Source organism: Cryptomeria japonica, chromosome 1 (genome assembly GCF_030272615.1).
Source record: "Cryptomeria japonica chromosome 1, Sugi_1.0, whole genome shotgun sequence".
NCBI lineage: Eukaryota > Viridiplantae > Streptophyta > Pinopsida > Cupressales > Cupressaceae > Cryptomeria > Cryptomeria japonica.
This window is the reverse complement of record NC_081405.1, coordinates 273,150,763-273,176,525: the sequence shown is the minus strand read 5'-3', so window position 1 is coordinate 273,176,525 and position 25,763 is coordinate 273,150,763. Positions and strand designations below refer to the sequence as shown.

The following is a 25,763-nucleotide window of genomic DNA, read 5'->3' as shown; positions in this document are numbered from 1 at the left end:
CTTCTCCGCATATCTGTGTTACTGAGAGTACCATAGACTATATTGAGATGCCCTTGATGTCAGGATAGCCTTTTGCAGATGGAATTCTTTGAGGACATAAAGTAGTTATCAACCCATACAAGGTAAAAAAATATTATCATCAGACGTGATATATATAACCTGGCATCAGCAGGAAGGTGAGTAGTGTTGTGACTTTTTCACACATCACCCCATTGCAAATGGGGACCCGCTCTTGCTTGCTTATAGATTAGTTGCTTTAGTTGTTTACGGTTTTTGATCCAGCAGTAACTTGGCCTCGAGAGAATCCTGATTTAAGAAATTTGTATGGTATGATGGTTCGAGTAGGCTCCCAGAGTTCCAAAATGGTAATTTTTGCTCTAAGTAATTGTCATTCATTATGCTAGGGTTAGTAGATTGCAAATCAACCTAGGTTGACAAGAAGGGTCAATTTTGAAAGGGTCACATTTTCTTTGCAAATTTAAGAATAGTTCTTCCAAACTAAGAAGTTGATCAAATCTGGAAGGCACCATCAAGTTTGAAGGATTAATCAAGGTAAAAAGAATTTCAACTTACAATATAAAGAGACTATGGATCAACTTAGTTTGATAGGAAGTAGCCTACAGATCAACTTAGGTTGATAGGAAGTCTCCCGCGGATCAACTTAGGTTGATGAGAACTAAAAAGTATCATGCATGCGGATCAACTTAGGTTGATAGGAAGCGAAATTTGCTTAACCAAGTTCAACCCTCAATAATGAGAAAGAAGGTGCGGATCAACTTACATTGATAGGAAGTCCATCTTCCTAAGAAGATGAAAAGGTGCAAATCAACTTAAGTTCATGAGAAGGGCCAAGAAGGTAAAAGTTAACTTCCAATCCTAGAAGGTAAAATTTTGCCCCATGATTTAAAACATATGAGGTAGTGTTGATGTGTTTTTTATGCACATGCGAACACAGAATAAAATACCTAAAGGTACCTTATCCTCTCTTGAGCAAAGTTTCCCGACTGCTGAAGATCTCGCCAAAGGATCAGTCGAGGCAACTCCAAGGTTCTTGTATGTAGGTTCTCTACTCGTGGATAAGCTCTCTGTGGTATGATGTGATTTTGTTGGAATCACAAGGGGACTTACACTTGATGACTGAACATCTGATTCGCTTTGAATATTACTGGAACGCAGGATTTCACTAGTCTAGATTTTGAAAAAAAGGGAAAAGGATGAGGGCGAGGAAAGGATCTAATTCTAATGCTAAGAATGTAGGAGCAATGAATAACCTTTGATGAAATTCTAACCAAGTCTTGTTTTGACATCCCAAGACCATCTCCACAAGGTTAGTGCGATCTTCAGAGGAAAACTTTATGATGTTCAGATCATCGCTACAAGCATAGACACCATCAGGCTGATGCATATCAGTGAAGAAGCGACAATTGAAGTTAAGCTTAAACTGAATGATTCCAGTTGACTACACAAGGCAAGTCTGCAATCAACAAACTGCTAGTAGTATGGATATACGAATTTCACCATCAATCAAACACATTTCTTCCACTCATCTAATAACATGAAATCAAATCTGAGAAGTATAGAGACCATGCAAATTGTTGAATCGACCCATAGATTTCACCATTTCTTCAATGAAGTTTTACAAGTCTTTTACAACAACATCTTAGCAACAATCTTTGCCTTCTCTTTCTATTCTACTCTAATTGCTATTCTATCAACTGACTATTCACTTTTTCTAACTATTCACCTTCTAACTACTAACTAACTATTATCCTTTACAAATGAGGAGCCAGGGCTTATATAGTGCTCTCAATACAATTCAATGGCTCAGATCAATTTGAGATCAATGGCCGAGATTTTACAATAAAAACCCTAATTAGGGTTTGTTACAACAAACTCAATTCTGGCCAATGAAATAATTGCATTATTTGGACACATGTCTTCTTTGGAATATTCGACCAATGGATAACCGGGGTAGGTACATCGAAGTTTGTGTCATTTTTGATGAGTCAGGTACATTGAATCTGGACACGTTGAGGTGGACCAACCCAACTGGAGGAATGATGACTGGGACACCACCTTGTCTGACACTTGCAACTTGGTTGATGTTCAATTTGATGATGCTGAGAAGCTAACTTTAATTAACTCTTCTGAAACTATCTGCTTCTCCAATGGACCCTTGCTTTAACCTCCTTTGTCTTTGATGTGCAGGATGGATGGAGTACTTTTCCTTCAAATGCTGGACTGGAAGAGGTCGTCCTTGATGATGTTGGGCTGGAAGTGGTCGTCCTCGATGATGATGGATTGGAGGAGGTCGTCCTTGACTTGGTCTTCTTTCCTCTGCAAAACAAACCAAAAGATGATTAAGGACATATAATAAATTCATTTCAACATAGTATTTTACACCTTAAGTCATCAACAAAAGATACTAAAATGAAGCTTGCTCAAGATTTTCCCCAAGGACAGGCCCCATAAGAATTTTGCCTTGGACCCTCTAGAAGGGTCAGGAGCGAATTTTGCATTTTTGGACAAATTCCATCATGTCTCTGCTCCAAAATGTCTTCCAAGGCAAGCATACGCTATCCTTCTCCTCAACAAAGGCTAGGAATCCACAACTTGACCTTCCTCATGGGCAAACTAGGTGATTTTGGGAATTTCGCTCTGGACCCTTTGGAAGGGTCAGGAGCGAAATTCCTTCTTTAGGCTTCATTTTACACTTCCTTTACCTCAATTCACCCTACAAGGCTTATATAACCTCCTCCCAGTCTTTTCATGCCTTAGGAATCAAAATCTTGTCTTGACACAAAGGGGAAATAGTGATTTTGATGAATTTTGCTCTGGACCCTTTGGAATGGTCAAGAGCGAATTTCTTACCCTAGCCCAAAATCATCATTTTTGGAGACCAAAATCCATTCAAGGGCAATTTCAAGGGATTCTATCATCTTTGTCTAGGCCTGGCTTGGTCTAAATGTGAAAGGAATAGGTGGATTTTAGAATTTCGCTCTGGACCCTCTGGAAGGGTCAGGAGCGAATTTCCTATTTTGAGCTTGTTTTGACTACTCCATTACCTCAATCCAATATTCAAAGACAAGAACACATCAAAGTCCTTCTAACCATGCCATAAAACTCAAGAATTTGACCATCTCCAAGAGGAAAATATGAGTTTCCAAGAATTTCGCTCTGAACCCTTTGGAAGGGTCAGGAGCAAAATTCATCCTCTTGGCTAAAATCCTTCATTTTTCAATGCTTTCAAACATTTCCAAAGGCCAAACATGTCCACTCTTCCTTTCAAGATACCTTGCAAGTCAAAATTTGGTCAAACAAGGAAGGGAATGAGGTCTAAGAAGATTTTCGCTCTGGACCCTTCGGAAGGGTCAGGAGCGAAAATCATGATTTGGGCTTGTTTGTTCAATTTTCAAACTTTCAATCTCATTTGGGAGCAAACATAGATCATTCTTCATCTAAGGAGCAAGGTTTCAAGCTAAAACGAGGGAGCAAATGAAGTATATAATGAATTTCGCTCTGGACCCTTTGGAAGGGTCACGAGCGAAATTCATCTCCTAGGCAAAAACTTGATTTTCTAAAGCATCCCACTCCCTCTCAGGGCAAGAACATACTAATTCCTCCTTCATCATGCCAACGCCTAGCCAAAACAAGGAAGAAAACAAGAGATATAAGGATTTTCGCTCTGAACCCTTTGGAAGGGTGAAGAGCGAAAATCATGTTTTGACCTTGATTCTTGATTTTTCAAACTCTAATCTTCCTTGGGAGGCAAACATAGACTACTTTCCTTTCATTTCCACCTTGGTCCTGACTTTGGCTAAAGGAAAAATGAGTGTTTTCAAGAATTTCGCTCTGGACCCTTTGGAAGGGTCAAGAGCAAAATTCCTAATCTTGGCCAAAATCCTTCACAATTTCACATCCCATCACCTCAAAACTGGAACGTTGGTCTAAACAAGGGAGAAAATGAGGTTTTCAAGAATTTTGCCCTGGACCCTTTGGAAGGTTCAGGGCGAAATTCCTACTTTAGACTAATTTCCATCATTTTTGTCACATCAAATCTCCTCTCAAAGACAAATGTGCATCAAAACCTTCCCATCACGCCCCAGAAGTCAACAAACTTAGTCATGTCAAAGAGCAAAGTGGAGAAAATGAATTTCGCTCTGGACCCTTTAGAAGGGTCAGGAGCGAAAATCATCCTTGGGCTCAAATCTTAACTTCATTTTCACATTTCCTCATTCAAACAAGCGTTTTTACCTTCATTCAAGCCTGGGAATGCGTTAGTTCTAGGTTTTGGTCAAAGTAGAATGTCTTATGAAGAATTTCGCTCTCGACCCTTTGGAAGGGTCAGGAGCGAAATTCGCTTTGGACCCTTTGGAAGGGTCACGAGCGAAATTTGACATTTTGGTCCCTCCGTCAGGATCATTTTATGGAATATAACATTTAAGTATAATCTTTCTTATACTTTTAAGTTATATTCCATATATACTGTCAGGATGTTTGAGAGTGGTTTCGAACCTCCAGGAGTTATATTGCAAAATCTAGTTTTTGGAGGATTCTTCAGTTTTCCAGACAGTCAAATTTCAAGATCAGGACATTCCAGACTTAGCCAAATTTCAGGGCATTTGAAGATCAGGATGACATTCCAGACTTCATCACTCACCAACTTGACCTAACTCGGACCTTCAAAGAGGATATTCACTCACCAAGCTTCATTGACCTCCTCAAACTCAAACAAGACACAATTAGCAACGAGAGCAAAACCAAGCCCTAAGGAAGACTTTCAAAGATACCCTAATTTCGGGGCCCCAAAGACTCACCTCGGCTCAAGCAGAACCTGCCATCCTAGTGATCCCCCTGGCGACACTCGAAAAGAAAAGGCTAACAGACAAAACTCTAAAATCTAGAAAGGAAAACCCCACAAAGCGAAAAAAGTAGGGGTCCCCATTTGCAGTGGGGCGATGTGTGAATACGTCATAACAGGTAGACATTGAAATTTAAAGTTTAACCCCTCCCTCTTTCAAATCAATGAAGAGACACATCCATCGAACTTGGTTTCATAAGCAATGAAAAGGCAAAGTTCAAGGAGATAACATTCACAAATGCCTAAGATGAAGTTCGCTGGAAGATTGAAGTTATTAAGGCAAAGAGATTTAAGAGACAAGGACGACTTGGGAAAGATGACGAGAGGTAAAGTTATTTTCTTTTAAAGGTGAAGTTGGCTGGATGAAGATAACAGCAATGCGAATTTGATAGACAAATAAAATGTCTTTTTTAAGAAAGTCCACCCTCCTAAGAAGATGGAAGGGTGCGACTTTCAAATCGGAAGCCAATAAGATGATGATTGAAGGTCATTATTTCCAATTCAAAATCAAACCTGCTCTTCATAATTCACATCAAAAGGAGGTCAGACTCAGTAAAATCGCAGCAAGGAGAATTTTTTCTTTTCAAGGAAAATTTTGAAAACAAAATACTTACCCAAGTCGGCTTTTGTAAGAAGATATAAGGGTGCGATTTTCCAGAGAAGATATATATGTAAGGGAAGAGAAGCCTTTTAACAATTGAAATAAATTCAAACTGAATTACTTCTGCTCCTCCAAAATCGCACAGCTGCAGATCATTTCAAATTTACTCCAAGATATATTGCCAACCTCAATCAAAAGAGGTTGTTTTGGATCTACATCAAAAGGAAGACTCAGGAAATACACTTAGAGAGAGGAGTTCAAACATTAAAATTGTGAAGAAGAAGAATAAAAAGAGGGCTGGTCAATGACAAAAGCCAAAGTCGTTTTTAAATATTAATTTCTGAATGCTGATTAAAGCTGCATCCATCATTAATTCAGAAATCAAATCGAAGAAATTAATCAATTGTTCCAGAAGTTAGGAAAGAAAGAATTATCTCAGATTTCTGGGTAGTAAACAGACTTTTCAGAGTCATAGAAATCAGGTTTTATAATACAAATTGAATGCATTGTCATGCTATCTTCCAGAATTAAATATAAATGATTCTAAGTTTGATTTTATAAACCTGAAAGTGTTTGTATTTGTAAACAAGACAATTAAGCATTAAAATGTTCTTCAAACTGTCTAACTTCTAGCTTTGTACAGGAGCATGTCAGGAGAAAGTACAAGAAAGGATCAAATGAAAGCAATACTCAAAGGCTTGTATCCAGAATCTTAGATAACTTCAAGATGGAAGAAAGTTGGGGACACCAAGCTGGAGCAGTTTGACTTGACCAAGTTCAAGAGGAGAATGTTTGGCACAGTGAGCAAATGCCCTCTACCATGGCAACTAACATGATCAAGAATGGAATCTGCCAAGCTGCTGGTTTCCCACCAGCAATCCAATGTAACGAATTAACAATGGAATGTGCAAACTATAACCCCCAAGAAAGGACAATAGTGGCACCCAATGGAATGGTCTTAGCACACCTTGCAGAAGAAGCAATCAGAGAGACATTTAGTATCTCTCACTATGATGAGATGTTTGACTTGACTAAACAAGAATTGGAAGCTTTTTTTGAGAAAGCATCTAGAAGATGTATGAATCTTATTACTTCAGATTGGATAAATGGACCAAAGAAACCACAATCCAAAATACCGAATAAGTTTGTATACTCTGACTTCAAAGAAGAACATGGTGATATGATGTTCTTGTTGAATAGGACCATGGGACGTCCACAAGGAGCAATATTTGAGATATGGATGTTTTGTTTTCTACAGGTCTCTCTAGGCTTAAAAATGATAAATTGGGCCAAGTTGATTAGTGACAACTTAGACATCCAGTTGAGAGAATTGGAAAGAACAAGAACATTTTACATGAGTTCTTATGTGGTGTATGCATTGGCTAGGCACATAAGGTATAAAGGATTGATATGCAAGGGTGAGGTAGGTATTATGAAGGGACAACTCAAGGTTTATGACTGCTATGCTCAGCTATGACTTCATGAGAAGCAACACTTCAGGAGAATCAATGATGCATTCACTATGTATCTTACTCGATTATTGCAAGGAAGAATACATACAAGATTATCAAAAGGAGCTATGGCGTTGGTAGAAAATTTTGGTTCATGGTTTATCCAATTTCCCACTTTCTCATACATCAGAATTCAAGGGTGTTCATATCATCCATATCGTCTCCCACAATATCCCACTGATAGGATGGTACTACTTGAAGTAGTAAGGCAACTAACAGAGTTTGATTTTATCCAAAAAGAAGAACAAAGGCAAGGAATTGCATACCCTATCTCAATAGGTAAATTGGTGGAGACATGTTATTCACCTCGAGCTGCCGAGACAACAAACATGGAGTTGGAGTTCTATAAACTCGGTGTGTACAAACAAAGATCGTTCTTTGATCCATACTATAAGATACCTACCATTGGAGGGAAAAGGTATAAGCATAGAACTAACATAGAGGATTATTGGGCAAACCTTACAGATGAGTTAGAGGTAAGAAAAAAGATGTGGTCTAGGATGTCTATTGATTTCGTCAAAAGGTGTAACATCTTTCCAATTCCAGATCAAGTCGAAGATGAGCGAGAGCGGGTATTACCACAATATGAACAAGAAAAGGATAAAATTATTTTAACAACTAGTGGGTCGCAGCCGGAACTCGCTGATATCAACACATTAATGAAGGATGTGTTAGATAATTCAAGATAGTGGGTTGATCAACAAATCAACAACTTGAGAGGTCAAGGGATATCACTTACATATGGCAAGATGGATGAAGATGATTCTTCTGAGGAGGAGGATGAAGCAACGAAGAGCAATAAAGAAGTCAATAGTGAAGGAGAAGTTCAAGTCTCCAAGAAAAGGAAGAATACAAGTGTCAAAATGGAAGTTGTCAGTGTTGAATCTCGATGGAAGAGGTCAAGGACAAACACTACGTCCTCAATCACAAGTACTTCGTCAGTGGGGGAGTTAGGAATGAATCAAACTTCAATTGAAGAAGGCAACTTAGGTAATGAGCAAAGAATGGAACAACATACATATTTTCAAGACAAGACGTCACCAATTCAGAATTGCCTGGAAGGAGAAAGGACAATCATGATAGAGGATGTGGGAGATCATAACCTAAACACAAGTGAGAAACTAGATGAAGTTGTCATTTCAGCCTTGAAAGGAATCAGTAGAGATAGCAAATTGGAAGATGGGATGGAGCCCGAGTAGCTAAAAGAGAGAACGAAGAAGAAAGCAATTGTAGAAGTTCAACCCATTGGGGATATAGATGATTTCTTTGCAAGGATCACTAAGGCTAAAGAACAAAAGAAGGCAAAGAAGTTCTCCCACATCTCCAGGGATGATTCGGGATCATGCATATTACAAGTAGCAATCCCCACTATTGACAAGCCAAGAGATGAAATCACTGCCATGGAGTATGAGGTTAGAACAATTGACCTCAAGCACACAACTGAAGAACAAGAATTTCAAGAATTGGGTGATACTGTCATGTCAATCCGACAAAGGCTCTGCAAAGTAGAAGAAAAGAAGGATAAGTTGGAAACAGAGAATGCAAAATTGAAGGAACACATACAACGGCTAATAAAGCCAGTTAGACAGGAAGATGAAACATTTGTTCCACCTCCTTCCATCACATAGGAGTCATTTGAAAGCCTTGAGGCAATGAGAAATTCAAACCAAGGATTGAAGAAATGGATAGAGAACATCTCAAAGCAAGCAAAAGGATTTCTACAAGAGTTGGTAAGAATATACAATGAGGTGGTATTGCTCAAAGGAAGGCTTCAAAACATGAAAAATCAATGGGAAGATTTCCCGATGGCACAAGATAAGATGATTGCTTGTCTTAAAGTACTGTGATGTATTCCTACTCGAATATTGACACAGGAGAGTGTAATTGAAGAAGGAAACATCTATGACTTCCATCGTTGGCACAGCGCTTTGATGATGATAAAGGCAACACTTGATAGGGTGAAGGGAGAATGTGAAAAGATAGAAGAATTTATTAAAGGGATTCAATCAAAGATCCTTGTATCATTGGAGGAGTTGTTAGGACAAGAGATGAATGAAGAAGATGGTTTGGATTTTGAAGAGTTCAAGAAGAAGGTGAGAAGTCTCTACTTCCAAGGGTTGGAATCTACAATATTCCCCTTAATTGTTTTTTATTCCAACACAAGATTCACCCGTTAAGGTTAAAATAATCAAACTTGCACAAAAAGGAAATACTAGAAGTAACCCTTTCACTTTTTGATCACCGAGAGCCCAATCTGAGAGGGTGAGAGCATAAAGTGCATGGGGATCGTTAGATGCAAACTGAAAACCGCTTACAATATATGGTCGGCAAGCCAGCCCCTTCCACTTTTCAGCAGGATATGGAGAATATTGAAGATCACTTGGCGGTAAACCAGCCAAGGATGATACAAGAAACTGAAGAACAATCACTCTACCGCTTATGCAGCGGGAGGACTAGAAATGAAATTACAATCAACTTGACCACTTGTGTAGCGGGAGGATAGTACTACAATATTCAAAATAGGCAACTACGCCAGCCTCTTCCACATATGCAATGGGACTACAAGCAATAATCCAAAAGATAGTTGTTAGTACTACTAACTAGCTTTACAATACACATTATGGATTATCAATACATGAAATATCACTATCCCAAAGATAGGCGGCATAGCCAGCCTCTTCCACTTATGCAGTGGGACTAAGAAACAACAAAACTTTGTTGTTAGTACTACTAACCAGCATTACAAAACATATAGAATGAAGAATCAAGTGCTGATAACAAGTCCAACAACTACAACAATAATAGATAATCACTCCCCAACCAACTTAGACTACTCACACCAAAAAGCTCTTCTAACACACAACTATGAAATTCTGAAAATCAATAACACGCACAGAAAACACGCAGACCAGCAAGCTATGGACACCCCAAAATGCTCATAACCTCTCCAAATCAACTCCAAATCGCACAAAAACAAAAGCAAATGAGAGATATAGCGTTGACAACACAAATAGAACCTCAAACCTGCACCACGAACACCACACACAATCTACACGCAACCCGAGGCAAACAAGGAAAGGGGACGGCTCTGCTGGGAAGTTTGACTTGCTACATAAAATCCAAATCAGCTTTTCAAGATCCGCAAAATGGTGAACTATATCACAAAGAGATGGAGCTGATACCCAGAACCACACATCGAACACACAGGGAGCCACGAACAAAAAACACCTTCAACACACACCGCGACCAGCAACATGAACGCTCATAAAACACTCCAAAATATCTGAAAGTGACAAATCTGCAACATTATTCCTCAAATCTACTCTCCTGGATGAAGAGCAGTCACAAGCTCAATTAGTTGTTGTATTGCAAGCAAGAAACCAAGCGGTAGCTAGGATGCCAAATGAGAAGCCAACTTCGTTATAATTTTCTTCATAGATGCCAAATGAGAAGCCCAACGCTCTCATTTATATATTTTGAAGGCTCAAATTCAAATTCAAATGCAAATGCAAATGCCTCCAAATTCGCCCAAATCACATGTCATTTCATCCCACTCACATTTGACGATTTATTTCATTTCATTTCCTTCAAGTATATGGCGTCCAAGATGAAAATCCACCACCTTGGCTTCAAGTTCGAACTTTTCCCTTGGTCTACACTTTGCAACATAAAAACATTATAACTAAAGCACATTTTCATCCATATCACCACTTTTGATAAATATAATGCTTAAAAACTAATATTCATGAAATTGCATTTAGACGTCCAGAAAGAAGGTGAAATAATTCACCCAAAAAGACTTAGGATAAAATTAATATTTTCTCCCTTCCTAAGTCATTCATCCATAAAATAATCAAATATTAATACCTCATGCCTAAGGTATTATTATATTAAAAAAAACCTTCTCAAATACTGATTATTGCCAAATTGAGTCGGAGATTGAAGTGTTGAAAATCACCAAAACTTAACTGAGTTGGAGCTCTGAACTGAACTGCTAAAAATAGTTATCTGAATGAATACAAGATCTTGCCAAACTAATACTGTCAGAAATAGCCACTAAGTTGAGTTGCAGAATCCCTGCCAAAAATAGCATTGCATACTACTAAAAAAATAGTAAGTGTTTCCAAAATGATTTTTACCACATTCTAAGCAGCTGCCAAACTTACTAAAAATAGTAAGCCCCAAAAAGGTCCTCAGATTGGTTTGAATGTTATACCATCGCAGAGCTCTCAGAAAACCTAGAGAACTCAACTGCTTCTGCCTCCACTTATTAAACATAGTAAGTCGATCAAACTCCATAACTCGCTATGCATGTACCCTCACTATGAAGCTTTTAAAAAACCCAAAAGGAATCCAGAATCCAAATAGACAAATTCCAACATGCAAGCCTTCGAAACTGCAGAAACATCCTCCCAGAGGTAGGAAACTCTAATTTCTACTTTTGACTAGCCTACGGGTCTCCGAAATAGGCTAATGGTCCCCAAAACAAACTAGAGCGGAAAAGGGGACATTACAAAATCTGTTCAATAAAGCCAATTGAATGATATTCTTTTATTCATGATCTTCATGAGTCATCTCCAAAGAAGACAAACAAAGTGGGAGAAAACCCTTGAAGCCTTTACTGATCAGTTGGATGTGGTAGATTTGCAGTTAGATGCTTTGCGAAGTGTCGCTACAGTAATCATGACCAAATTCATTGCATACGTAATCAAAGAAAGGGATAAGGGAAACAAAGTTCTAGAAGACAATTTGTTTGATGATTAGTTGTCATCTAAATTTCTCATTGGTTCTTGCTCTTCGTTGTTCATGATGAAGATGATGCTCCACTTTTATTGCTTGGTATTTGGTAATTTTGTTGGAAACCCTAATTAGGGCTCAAATGGTTTTATCTTGGCCTTTGATTTTAGAATAATCTTGGCCCTTCATTCTTTTGGAGCTCTATATAAACTCCTTTTTTTTCATTTGTAAAAAGAAGAAGAGACTTGAAGAATTGTTTTTTTTTTCATTTGTAAAAAGAAGAAGAGACTTGAAGAATTGTTGCTATTTTGCTACTGGATTAATAAAGACATTGAAGTGTGGTGTTTTCTATTCAATCTTTGGAGCATTTGCATGGTTATTCATCTTCTCAATTCAAGCTTTAAATTTGTGTAAGTATCTAAGATGAATAATAGAACGGTGTGCATGGTTCATGGTGAAACTCATATATCCATACCCCTAGTGATTTGTTGATTGTAAGTTTTCCTTGTGTGGTCAACTGGAATTCTTGAATGAGCTTAACTTATTATTATTCAATCATTGATATGCATTCAAATGATGGTGTCTATGTTTGGTATTGATTTGAAAATAATTTAATCTCTATAATGTCCCACTTTGAAATAGAACTTAATAATAAATGATAATAATAAAATTAAAATATTAAGAAATTAATTAAAATATTAAAAAATTAATTAAAATATTAAATAATATAATTAAAATATTAAATAATATAATTAAATATGATTAATTAAAAATTAATTAAGTTAATGAAAAGTCAAAAGACATGAAAGGGAAAGTTGTGTCTCCCTCAGCAATGAGATATAAAAGGGAAAAGAGAACCTCATTTGAGAGGGGGATAATTTGGAAATCAGAAAAGCAGATCTGATTTAAATAAGATTTTGTCCCTTTCAAAGGGCAGAAATAATGAAGAGTTGCACTCTTTCAAAGGGTGCTAATGGTGAAAGGGTGTGTCTCTTGCCAAAGGGCATACATGATGAAAAGGTGTGACCTCTCCCTCACATTGAGAGGGAATCAAAAGCATCTAGTGAGAGCACCATCGATAAGATCAGATCAGAACTATTATTAAGTTACAGGCAGTAACATCATTGTTCTTGGTGGTATCCACAGGGATTAAGAAAAAGAAAGGAATGGGCTGGAAATTAACACGGCACTCAGAAATCAAGAAAAGGCAGCGAAGCTATTCAGAGACTAGTATGATATAATCCGCTCTCAGTATTTTATGACTGAAATATATTGGATCTCTCATTCAAACAATTTAATAATTATAATCAATCACAAGTACAACCATAGTCTTGTACCATAAAGAAGGAATAAATACAAATAATAAAGTTACACAGAAATGATCAATCTGTTATAATTCCAGCATTCTAACAGTGTATCAGTATATGATCAGCATTAGTCATTGACAGAACTATAATGAAAATATTATATTGGCCTTTCATGTATTTTCTCACTTACCATGTATTATTCATATCAGTTTCATATGAATAGAATCTAGTGCCCATTCTAATTTAATATTAGTGCCTGGATATAACATATTCAAACTCATCATGGAGGGAAGGATGAGGGATGTAGGAAGAGGGTTAAGGCTGCCAACTAAGTAGGCCACCTTGTTGGATGCCTAAGTTCTGCCATCAAGGCCAAGGGGTCAATGTTCCACTCTTGGGCTTAGTTCAGTGTAATGTCCCCAGTTTTTCAAGTTCTCTAGCAAGCTTTAGTAGTTGACACTCTGGGTTCACGTCAGCTTGTTCAGATGAGTAATCTGATGTTTCCAATGAGCTCAGTTGGTTTAGTGGAGTTATACACCACTTTCCGAAGTGATTTCCTGGCCTTTGGATTGGTCTCCAAGAATCTTGGAGAAGCCATCCGTTTTTGGTAAGTCCCGATCGCCCTTGTTTGCTATTATTTGTCATCAGGATCACTCCAGTGCGATCGGAACTTGATTCCAATGTGTTCTGACAAGTTTTCGCCAATTTGGTGCACTAATGAGTCATTTTAATTATTTTACTAAGGTAGCTTAAATTTAATTAAAATATTTAATTCCAACCTTAGTGTTATAGCTCGTTGGAACTAGGGCAAAAGGTTTTAAATCTTGGGCACATAAAACAGTGACCTTAAGTGTCAAAAAATTATTATATTATTGAAAGAGGCATTTCAATAGGAAAAAGGTAGTTTAAATTAATAAAGTGACTATTAAATTAAAGTACATTTATTTAAAAAGTCACTTTATTTTTTAAAAGGTACATTTTATTCACTTAAGTGAGAAGTGATATTTTAAAAAGTAAGTTATTTATCCCACATTCTTGGTGCATTGGGATTCGAGCCCAAGTTAGGTCATATATAAGAGCATTTAATTCTGGAAAAGACATCTTGGGAATTGCGACTTCTTAGAATTGGGTTTTCTGGATTCAGTTTGGAAATTCTTGGCATTTGGGGACGAAATCCCTCGGATGTGACATTTCTTTTGCCCATGAAAGATCAGGTTTGGGAAATTTTTAAGAACAAACTTTGCATTAGAGGAGTTGAAGAGCACTCAAGCTAAAGTTCGAACCTGTGCACAGCTGGAAGTCTACACAGTGGACTTACAGGTATTTATAATGACCTTCAGCTCGGTATTTTGTAGCGAGTCGGCAGGGTTTAGGAGGACAGATTGTGGTCAGGGCTTGCTTGGCGTGGGTAATGAAAGGAAGTAATGGCGGCAATTGGAAAAGTCACAGCATTAGGGGAAGAAACTAATCGCAGTTTCTGAAGATTGAATGCCCTTTGCATGAGATAGTGGCCAAAATAAGTGTAGAAAGAGTGTGGTTTCAGTTTGGAGGCCTGGATAAAGGTTCGACCCACATTCACCTTGCATTGGACTCCAAAAATCATGCCCAAACGTGTTCATATTGCTGCTGAAGATTACACTTACAGGTTGCAGGCCAAACTGGGTAGATTTGGTCACTTGGAACTTCTACCTAGTGTTATGTAGGGCGTGAATGGAGTAGCCAGAATCTAGAAAAAATAAATTTCTGCCTCAAAACGTAGTCATAGACATTTGCTGGGCGTGAAGTTTGGGTGCTGGGCACAGTGACAATCTCTCTGACAACTACACAGCTAACTGGAAACTTCACCGTGGGTTCATACCAGGTTCTTGGTGCAGCTCTACATTTGATTATTGGTTTCTTTAATGTAATGTGCATACTCTTAAGCTTGAAAGACATGCTATAAATAAAGACAGTAAAATCTGAGAAAGAAATACAGTAATCTAGTTCTTGTAATTTCCAGTTTTGTGCTAAATAGAATGAATTTAAATGTGATCATGAATTTTCTTGCACTGTCATTTGAATGTTGGTATTTTCTATGAATGAAATCCATCCTACACCAAAACGCAACAGGGACAACTAAACCATAGAAAACTTCAGACGAGGGAAAAAATCAGACCTTCATTGACAGCCTGCCAACTGTTTGACAAAATGCTAAACCAAGTAAACTGAGTTGAATAGTGTAGAAGGACAGGGGCCTTTACATTTGGTTAAGCTGAGAATTCCACTACATTCCCCCCTACCGAACCTACCTTGATAAGTTGGTAACAACACAGAAGATAAGGCATGGATAGGAAAGTAAGACCAGCATCCTACTAAGTAGGCCACCTTGGATGGGGCCTAAGATCTGCCACCAAGGCCAAGAGGGTCAATATTCCGCTCTTGGGCTTAGTAAGGTTTGGCCGGGTCACTCTTATCATGTCCTATCCAAACCTAGAATAGGATTAATATGATTATAGTTAAGCAGAATATTGCTTTACATGTTCTAATTGACAACATTAACAGCTCAATTTTGTATATATATATGCACTTGTGTTTTATGTGTGATGATTGTAGGGCTTAAAAGCCAAGAAGTTGTTGGAAAGATAATTATTACAAGTAATTCCCTTAACCCTAATCTCCTGAATTTGCGTTTGTAGGGTTTAATTTGAGGCAATTAGAGTAGGGGATATTACAATCTCCTTAGAAGATTTCATTAGCCTTTCTAGAGTTGTTCTTGTATGTCAAAGCAAAGACTAGTAGAGTTTCATCGAAATTGTCCTTCATCCTTGCATTCTTAGGAATAGTTTAGTATCCCTCAAACCCTTCAACTTTTTGCATTTTTTTTTATCAATCACCCATTAGTAATAGTAAGAGAGCCATATTGTAATTCATTCGAAAAGCATTCCTTGAAACTAAGTAATATCTCTTAAGAAACACATACGTAAGGCCCCTTAAATTACCAGCAATCACATCAACCAATTGAGCTATCTACACATCGAAACCTGACTAAATAACCCTTGGAGTCATCTTGGTTGATCATTTAATTTAGCATCCAAGAATTTTGATCAAGAGAAGATAGAATACTTTTGGTATTTTATTGTGTTTGAGGTGTCTAAAAAACAAATCAACGAGTAGGATTGGTAGTTTTGTTTGAATTCAGCCCAGTTTATGTAGTGTATGGAATATATAACCCAACATAAGCCAAGCATCCTTTGTATGGGCCAATATGACCACAGGCTTTGAAGCATGTCACTCCACAAAAAAGAACAAAATTTTGCCAAGTCAGCCACAACTCAGAGAACAATGTGGCATTGACAACAGCCAGTGACAGGGTGCAAGACCTATCTAAAGTCGAAGGCAAGACAACAGGGGGTTGCAAGTTTGTATTGCTATCTAAGCAGGCTTATCCCAAACAAAGTTCGTTGAATTCAAAATTCATATGAAGTCCTTGAGCATCTTGAAAAGGCTATGTAGTTATCCTTTCTGATCTGAACTGGGGCAGATTGTGAAGTTCCTGGGAAGTGGGGAGGGAAGTAGAATCCATTGAATCTAATTGGAATTTGTCATCAAAACAATGGCACTGTTACATTAAATTGAACATGCAACAATTCTAAAGATTAATCAGGTTTCTTTCCCTTTACAAGTAGAAACTGTTCCATGCCATCAACAATTTGTTTGCATGCATAAATGAAGGAATCTTCTGCCACTTCTATCATCTAGACAATATTTTGTAGAATGCAAAAATAAGTATAAAAGGTGATAGAGAGCATCATACCATCTTCATCACTGTCTTCCATTTCACTAGTACTAGCTTCATTTTCTGAGTGAAAGCGCTTCAAAATTTCCAGCATTCTCTGCTTTGTCTCGTTCAATGGTTCCATCTGATGAAATGCATCCATAACATTCTCCCGCATGAAAGATTCTGTACAGCGAATACTGTGTCCCTGGCATATACAAATAAGTGACCATGACAAGTATTGCTTTGGAATAACGAATTAAATGTAGAAAAGAAATTTTGCATCAGTTGTAGCAACAAGATAAAGAATACTTTTCAATGATTCATTTTGATGACAAAACATAGAAAACTATGATAGATGTACGCTTAAATAGACGAAAGGAGTTAGGGAGAGAGTGAACGAGAGAGAATATTGGAAACCTCCCCCACAGCAACAGATTCTCATTAGGATCCAGTTCGAAGTCCTTTCCAGCCAAATGTGAAAAAAAGGGTAAGCAAATGCAAAAGAGTTAAGACTTGAACAAAGTTTTCTTCCTCTCACATAGATTTCATTCATCAATGTATGAATAAGGAACCATTGAATCTCAAGACTGGAGGAAGAGGTGCATTAGTAAAATTATGCGCTTAAGTTATTATAAATCATTGATGATTTTCAAAATATCTCATATAAATCCATTTATGTAAGATGTCAAAGAGACTTGACAACAAGAATACATCTAAATCTGCTGAAAAGAAGAATCTTACGAGTTTTGATACACAGATATTATTTTTGAGCACATGCATATAACAATTAGATCCACACACATTTCCAAATACCACAACTGAAATTTATGCTTGCAGTGACTTGGGAATTGGAACTAAAATTTACTCATACAGCTACTTTCTCAAAACAAAGCAAAATTGACACCTTGCTGACATAGGAGGTCACATAAAATCAGACTTTTAATCATTCAAAAGTAAATAGTAGAAAAAGATGTTCAATATATTCCTGCCAAGTCCAATCTTGGACATTGTAGAAGTTGATGATACTACCATAGGAGCCAAGAATCATCTGCAAGCAAAACACTTGTCACACAAAAGAGACCAAGCAAAGGTAATATGCTCTATAATAACCTGAGAATTTTGTGTTATTGCACACACAATGATTGGAGATTCCTTCATTACAACGAATCAATGAATCCTTATAAAAGGATGAATGAAACCCTAGATGCAAACCCTAAAGCAAGATCATATGACAGCTTGACAAGTGTGTATATCATATTGAATAAGACAACATGTGCTAAATAAAGCTAAATCTAATAAAAGGAAAAAGCACCTATGTTTAACTGAAGTGGAAAAGTAATTAAAGGACCTAATTAATAAATAATTAGATAAAATGTCCTAATTACTCCAACAGCCCCCCTCAAGATTAACTTAGGGATAAGCTAAAGAGTCAATATGAATGCAAAATGAGTATCGGCAACAAAGGCCTCATTAGGTACTCATGTACAAAGCAATACAAAGCAATACAACTCTCACAAACGAAGAAAAGGAGAAAACCTAGTGGGAAAAAACACCTTTCCAAAAGAGAGAAAAAATGAAATAACAAGATGATGCATGAACGACTCAATGATACCCCTTAAGGACTACATACACCATGTATATACAATCAAGTATCCCTCCATAGGAAGGTAAGAGAGAGAATACATTAACCCACATAATGTATAATCTCTTGCATAATTGGTGAGTGCTTAAAGACAAAACATAGTCCAATGCCTACAAACAACATTTCTCCCCTTAGAAAGAATATAAACCAAGTACAAATGCAATAATGCTTCCCATTTTGGATAGGAATTGGTAAGATGTAGAATCCAAATATATGATGATGTCTCTGAAAACTGCTCGTGTTGTCAAGTCCTTGGATGATGAAGATGCCACAAACCATAGCGCCCCCCCCCTCAATGTATAATCTCTTGCATAATTGGTGAGTGCTTAAAGACAAAACATAGTCCAATGCCTACAAACAACATTTCTCCCCTTAGAAAGAATATAAACCAAGTACAAATGCAGAATGCTTCCCATTTTGAATAGGAATTGGTAAGAAGTAGAATCCAAATATATGATGATGTGTCTGAAAACTACTCGTCTTGTCAAGTCCTTGGATGATGAAGATGCCACAAACCATAGCCCCCCCCCCTCAATGTATAATCTCTTGCATAATTGGTGAGTGCTTAAAGACAAAACATAGTCCAATGCCTACAAACAACATTTCTCCCCTTAGAAAGAATATAAACCAAGTACAAATGCAAGAATGCTTCCCATTCTGGATAGGAATTGGTAAGAAGTAGAATCCAAATATATGATGATGTCTCTGAAAACTGCTCGTCTTGTCAAGTCCTTGGATGATGAAGATGCCACAAACCAATCAGATACATGCCTAATCACAATAGAATGTGACAAACAATGAACTAATGGAACCTGATTTTGAACAATCTCCAAACACAAACATGATGTGACAATAGTTGTGCTATGACTATAATCAAATAGGAGAGATAAACCCTCAAATGTGTCCAACAAATCTAAAATGTGAGACTCCACAAACAATGAAGCAATGTCTATGAAACAGGAACCCCAACCAAGAAGACAAATAGATGAATTATCCTGTTTAACAGGAATAAGAGTCTCAATCAAGGAAAGTACAACAACTTTCTCTACAGGTGGAGAAGGAGCAGCTTGAGATTTTGATGCACTCTCAACCAAGAGTTGAAAAGCATTATGTGAGAAATCAGGACACAATTCATGTCCATGTTGATTGCTCCCACAATATTTACATCTACAACCCTTATACATGATTCACTCCTCAAGATAATCTCCAAAATAGTTAAAAAACAGAAAACCTCAATAGAAATAGAGAACCGATTTGCATGTATTCCAAGAAAGGAGCCCAAAAGGACAACATTGAGATCTCTAAGTACCTGATGAATATTCTACAGAAAAGAACTTGTGATCTAGATAGAGTACTCTAAGAGCTTTCCGAAGATATTTGTTTTTCAGAAAATGGAGTCCGGATGTGCAAGATATGGCCCTGGAAAATGCAAAAATGAATGCCGACTTTGAAGGCCCAGTATGGAAAATTATATCAGAATCTGATTATGAGACCACCACCAAAAGAAAGTGCTTGGAACTAGGTTTCCAATGATATATGGTTTGTGAAAAACCGAGTTCATATGCCCAAGTTATACCCAATTTACCAAACCTGCTCAAAAAGGGGCAACTAGTGCATGCCAACATAATCACAAAATATTCCCAAAAAAATTCCAACACATGTAAAGTCATATCCTGCTGAAAAATTGCTTGATTATTCTCACACTTGCTAGAAAATTCCACCTCCAAAAAAATCTCACTGGAATATACTTTCTTTCAAGAAACACTTACATGTGACTGGAATCTAAAATGATGCCAACTCACATGTGATTGGAATATTCCCTAGGGTAGGTGAACGACCAAATTGGCTCCATGTGAGTGTATAGAGGAGGTGTTGTAGAGTGTGAGGACTGGAAACACATGCATGTGAAAGCATGCAAAGTTTTTATTAATTTTTTTTTTGATAAAACCAAAGTTGCTCTCCTTTACCTGATTCTTTTTTTTTGCTCTTTCTTTTTAATTTTGGAAAAGCAAAATTTTTGAAAAAATGATATTTCTGGAAAAAAATAATTAAAAACTAAACATTTTTTTATTTTTATTTTTTCTTTCTGGGCCTCTTTTTGGGGATTTTCTGGAAAAAATAAAGGCTTAAAACCAGAATTTTATTGATTTAGAGGAAAAAATTTAAAAACCCAGAAATAGAACCCTGCTACCCCTAGATGTAGATCAAGAAATTGCAGCAAATTGGCACAAATCCCTATGAAAACAATCCTGTTACCAAAAAATTGTTTTTTTCTCAACTTCTCAAATTTTGACAAATAGACAATGTTGTGACGTTTTCACACATCACCCTATTGCAAATGGGGACACCCACTTTTTTTTGCTTTCAAGGTTAGTCGTAGAGTCTTTAGCTATTAGCCTTTCACTTCGAAGAGGTGTAGTATCTTAAGTGGCTAGGAAGTAATCAAGTCAAGTCTCTCTCTTTGGGATGAAGAGCAGTTAGTCAGTTCTCGACTTAGGAAATGAATGATTTCATGATGATCATCATCATTGGTTTGCAAAATCAAAGAGTTAATACTCGAAAGAGGGGTAGGCTAGAATTCAAATCATCATGAAATGGTTCAAGGCAAAGAGATCAAGATAGCAAAGTTATCATTTTGGGATCACTTCCAGTGGAGCCCTCAAAGAACGAACTAAGACTTCCAGTGAGGCTCCAAAAGCATGAACTAAGCCTTGACTCTTCCAGTGGCCATCCAAATCAGCGAACTAAGCCTTGTGCATTTCATTGCTTGGAAGGAGATCGTGACCTTACTAAGTGCATTATCAAGAAGATATTGCAAGTTTAATCAATAGCAAGTTAAGGAGAAGGATGTGTGGCGAGCAGATCAATCTTTCAATTCGACTTCCAATGGCCCCTTCAAAGCACAACCTAAGGATTGATCACTTTCAATGAGGCCAACAAAAAGCAACCTAAGGATTTTGATTCCCAATGAAGCCTCCAAAGCACGAACTAAGGAATGGAACTTCCAATCAAGCCTCAAATCAGCAACCTAAGCATTTTGTTGTCTCAATTTTCGAATTTTCAAAAACTAAACAACCCCTACAAATTTTTACTCAAAATTCATAGTTTTCTTTTCTAAGGCACGTTTTACGTCGTTTAAAACTCATATTTGTTAATGTCAAACCATCAATGGATATGTTTGTCATCGTTGTCCAAGTTTTGATTGGTTTTTGCTTTCACTTTCCTAGCTTTTTGTGCAAATTTGGGCTTTGAGTTCCTCACTGCAAGTAGGAACTTTTTCATGTCACTGCAAGTAGGAACTTTTTCATGTCATTGCAAATAGGAACTTTTTGATGTCACGAAAAGGAGGAACTTTTTGATGTCACTGCAAGTAGGCACTTTTTGCTCAAACTGCAAGTTGACTTTAATTGCAGTAGGGTCATAGAAACACGATTACATGTTAATTGCAGTAGGGTCTTAGAAACCCGATTACAAGTTACTTGCAGTAAGGTCTTAGAGACCCGATTGTAAGCATGTAACACAGTCTCCTTTATTGCAAGTTCCCTTTACTTGTAATCAGGTCTCCAAATCCCGATTGCAAGTCGATATTGCATAAATGTTAAATACTTTTGCACTTGTAATCGGGTCCTAGAGACCCAATTGCAAGGAGTTTCAATGCATGTAAGGACAATAAACAAAAGCTAGTGTTGTCATATGTTGATGACAATAATGATGTGAATTGAAAAGAGTACAATGTCATAAGCACAGAGAGAACTTCTCCTAAAGAATCAGTATTACCCCAAGGCAGAAGATGAGATCAGAGTTCATTGGCAAAGGACATAAGAACTATCAATGATGCAAGTTGATGTTCCTAGACAACTACCTTCACCGATCTCAAATACTTCAAGTTCCAGCATCTTGTAGCAGCATGAAGACATCTTAGGCAGAGGATGATGTAAATAGAGTCATGTTTTGGACACTTAGATTAGTTTCAATTATACAATTGTAATGTCCCTTTGAAAAATTACATGTAATTTCAAAACTTGTATTTACAAGTGGTCAAATTACTTGTATTCTTGTAACTTGTAATTACATGTAAACAAATTACAAGTTGAAAGTCAGTAAGACTGTAATTTGGAATAAGTCGTAGTTACTTGTGGAATAAGTCTTAGTTAGTTGTTCTCCCACTTTTTGCTCTTAGCCCCTCTCCTATATATATTGGAGGGTGGTCTGAGTAATTTTTATCTTTTTAGCAAGCAAGAAAACTTTGCAGAAATTTACAGTAATAAAGACTTTGAGTTTTATACTTGTAAATTGGTTTCTCAAGCAATATCAAGAAGACATTTTGAGTTTCAGACTTTGTGTTGAAACCTTGTTCTTATATTATTGTGTTCTTATGTCATAGTGGTATATTTTTCTACATATACTTGAGATTCTAATGAGATTGTTGAAAGGAGCTTTAATCTAACTTCTTGTAGACTTTGTGCTGCAAATATTGAGGATTAAATTATTCACGCTTGGTGTTCATAATAGAGAGAGATTATAAGACTTTGTGCTTGTAGTTGCTCCTAGTTATAGTAGTCTAGAGGTGCAACATATCAACAAACTTTGAGCTGTTGTGAGTTGTACATCATTATCAATAATAGACAAGCGAAGACTTTGAGCTTTGCTTCTATATTCCCGTCCCGGGGAAGTGGTGAAAGACTTTGTGCTTTCAATGGAAACTTTGCTTCCTTTCATTTAAAGCATCTTTATTGTTCTTGAAATTTCTAAATTTTTGTATTTGTTACTTTAGTTGCAGTTTCTTTTCTGAAAAGAGAAAACAATATCATCTTTTCTAAAAAAAGAAAAAAGGATGTTGTCCAACCCAAGTTAGATTAGTGTTTAGTTTGTAATAGTAGGAAAGGGGGAGCCTTCCCTTAAAATTAGGAGAGTTTTTAACTCATGCTATGGCTGAAACCATAATTTTGTACGCCTTCCCAAGTGTTCAAAATTTTCAACCAACACATTGATCACTTCCAATTGGGCCTCCAAAGTGTGACCTAAGCATAGTCACTTTTGCCACCCAAGAAGAAGCGTGATCTAGCATTTGAGAGCGAATGAAGTAGCGAGTTAAGCAATCAATGAAGAAATCGCTTCCAGTACCCTTCCAAATCAGCGAATTCCCTTTGCCTTGCCATCCATCCAGTTCCACTTCTACTCCCACTTCCAATTCCTTTGCCACCTGAAACCAATGCAAATCAGGCCTGTCCCAGACCTGAAACCTATCAAATCAGGCATATAAAAGTGAGAAATCAGACATTAATCAGGCCTAAGACACAAAATCAGACTCAAGTTGATGAAGAATTAAGTCAAAAGGAGAGAAATCAGATGTTTCCATGATCAGAAAATTCATTTCCAGATTTAGAGAAGGTAGTAGGAAGTTGATTAAGTATTTTCACAATGTCTTGATTCAAATTACGTTTGTTTCCAGGTTTGATACAGGTGGAATGAACATGCAAAGGAATGTGAAGAGGGTCAAGACTTCAAGGCGTCGAAGGACCATCACTCATGTGCATTAGGGCTCATCAGCTCACATAAAACATCAAGATTTCACCACATAAGCAAAGACAAGAGCCCAAGGAAGACATTGCAACACTTCAAGTCTCAAGCTCGTACAAGGCCGCTGATGGGATCATCATCACAAACTCCAAGCAATATCAACAAAGTAGATAAAGCACTCAAGGAAGAAATTTTGCACAATCTTGAATTTCCCCCTAAAATCCAGCAATTATTGCCAATATAGCAAGATGGAAGCTCCAGGGCGAAGGTGATCAAGTCAAGAAGATGATGCAATTTGGGAGTATGTCCCACTATCATTCCATTCTTCACTACAAGCGCCTGAAAATGTTGAGTATCAAGAGATATGCCACCATCACATACCTTAGTGATGAGTTACAAAGATCAAGCAAGCTAAAGTGGTGCCCAGTCATCACTTATCCAATCACATACAATCAAGATAAGGCATCCAAATTCAATGAACCTAACTCATCCATCAACAAGGATAACTACCACACGTGGGCACAAAGATCGATGCACCTACTCTCATGATCTATTGGTCAAATATTCAAGGAAGGACATGTGTCCCATAAGATATAATTTTGTCATTGGTCAAGCATTAAATGCTTTGTAATGGGTGTAATAAACCCTAATTAGGGTTTCCATCTTGTAATCTTGGCCATTGATTGTGAATCAATCTAAGCCACTCAATGTAATGAGAGCACTATATAAGGCTCCACTTTTTCATTTGTAAAGGAGTTAATAGAGAAAAATTCAAAAGCTAATAGTTGAATAGTAGATAGCTAGAGTACAGTAGGAAGAGAAGGCAAAGATTGTTGCCAAGACTTTGTCGTAAGAAGCATGTAAACTTCCTTGAAGATATTGTGAAATTCATATGTTGATTCAGCAATTTGCATGGTCTTTACTTTCATTTAATTTTCATGTCGTTTAGATGAATGGAAGAACTTTGTGCATGATCAATGGTGAAATTTGTACATCCACACCACTAACACTTTGCTGATTGTAGAGTGTCTTACGTAGTCAATTGGATCCATCTTAGCCAAGCTTAACTTCAATTGCTACTTCTTCATTGATATGCATCGTCTTGATGGTATCTATGCTTGTAGTGATGATTTGAAAATCATAAAGCTATCCCTAAAAGATCACACTAGCCTTGTGGAGATGTTCGCTACATGTCAAAGCAAAGCTTCGTTGAGTTTCATCAAAGATTGTCCACTGCTCTTACATTCTTAGGATTAGATTAGCTTTCTCAACCCTCATTCTTTTTCCTTTTTTTTAAAGTCAAGTAAGATCCCACGTTCCAACAACATTCAAGCATTTAAGTAAACCGTAAGTCCCCCTTGTGATTCCAGCAATCTCACATCAAACAACTAAGCCTATCCAAGAGCACGTCAAGACCTGACATCTGGAACCTTGGAGTCACCTCCTATGATCACGAAGCTTAGCATAAGAGGAAATTTTGTTAAAGAGAGGATAAAATACTAAGTATTTTATTCTATGTTGCCTGAGTAATAAAACACACATCAACAGACAACCAATTTTTACGATTTGGCCATTCTGAATGCGATGGTGACCTCCATTTGAGCCCAATGTGCATAGAAAAATCACTCAAAGATAGATCCCTCAAGCATGTGGACAAAAACTTAACAGATCTACTTTGATACTATGCAGAAGTTGATGATACAACCATAGGAGCCAAGAATCATCTGCAAGCAAAACACCTGTCACACTAAAAAGACCAAGCAAAGATAATATGCTCAATAACAACCTGAGAATTCTGCATTATTGCACACACAATTATTGGAGATT

General features: G+C 37.2%; 1 protein-coding gene across 5 annotated transcripts in view; it reads right to left on the bottom strand.

Annotated features, from left to right (window-relative positions):
• LOC131050228 (uncharacterized) overlaps positions 1–25,763 on the bottom strand; it is a 93,580-nt gene that overhangs the window by 23,369 nt on the left and 44,448 nt on the right. For all 5 annotated transcript variants that reach the window (XM_057984413.2, XM_057984412.2, XM_057984411.2 and 2 more), the window contains one exon: positions 16,811–16,979. In XM_057984413.2, coding sequence (XP_057840396.2) covers positions 16,811–16,979 — 169 coding nt within the window. The remainder of the gene's footprint in view (positions 1–16,810; positions 16,980–25,763) is intronic.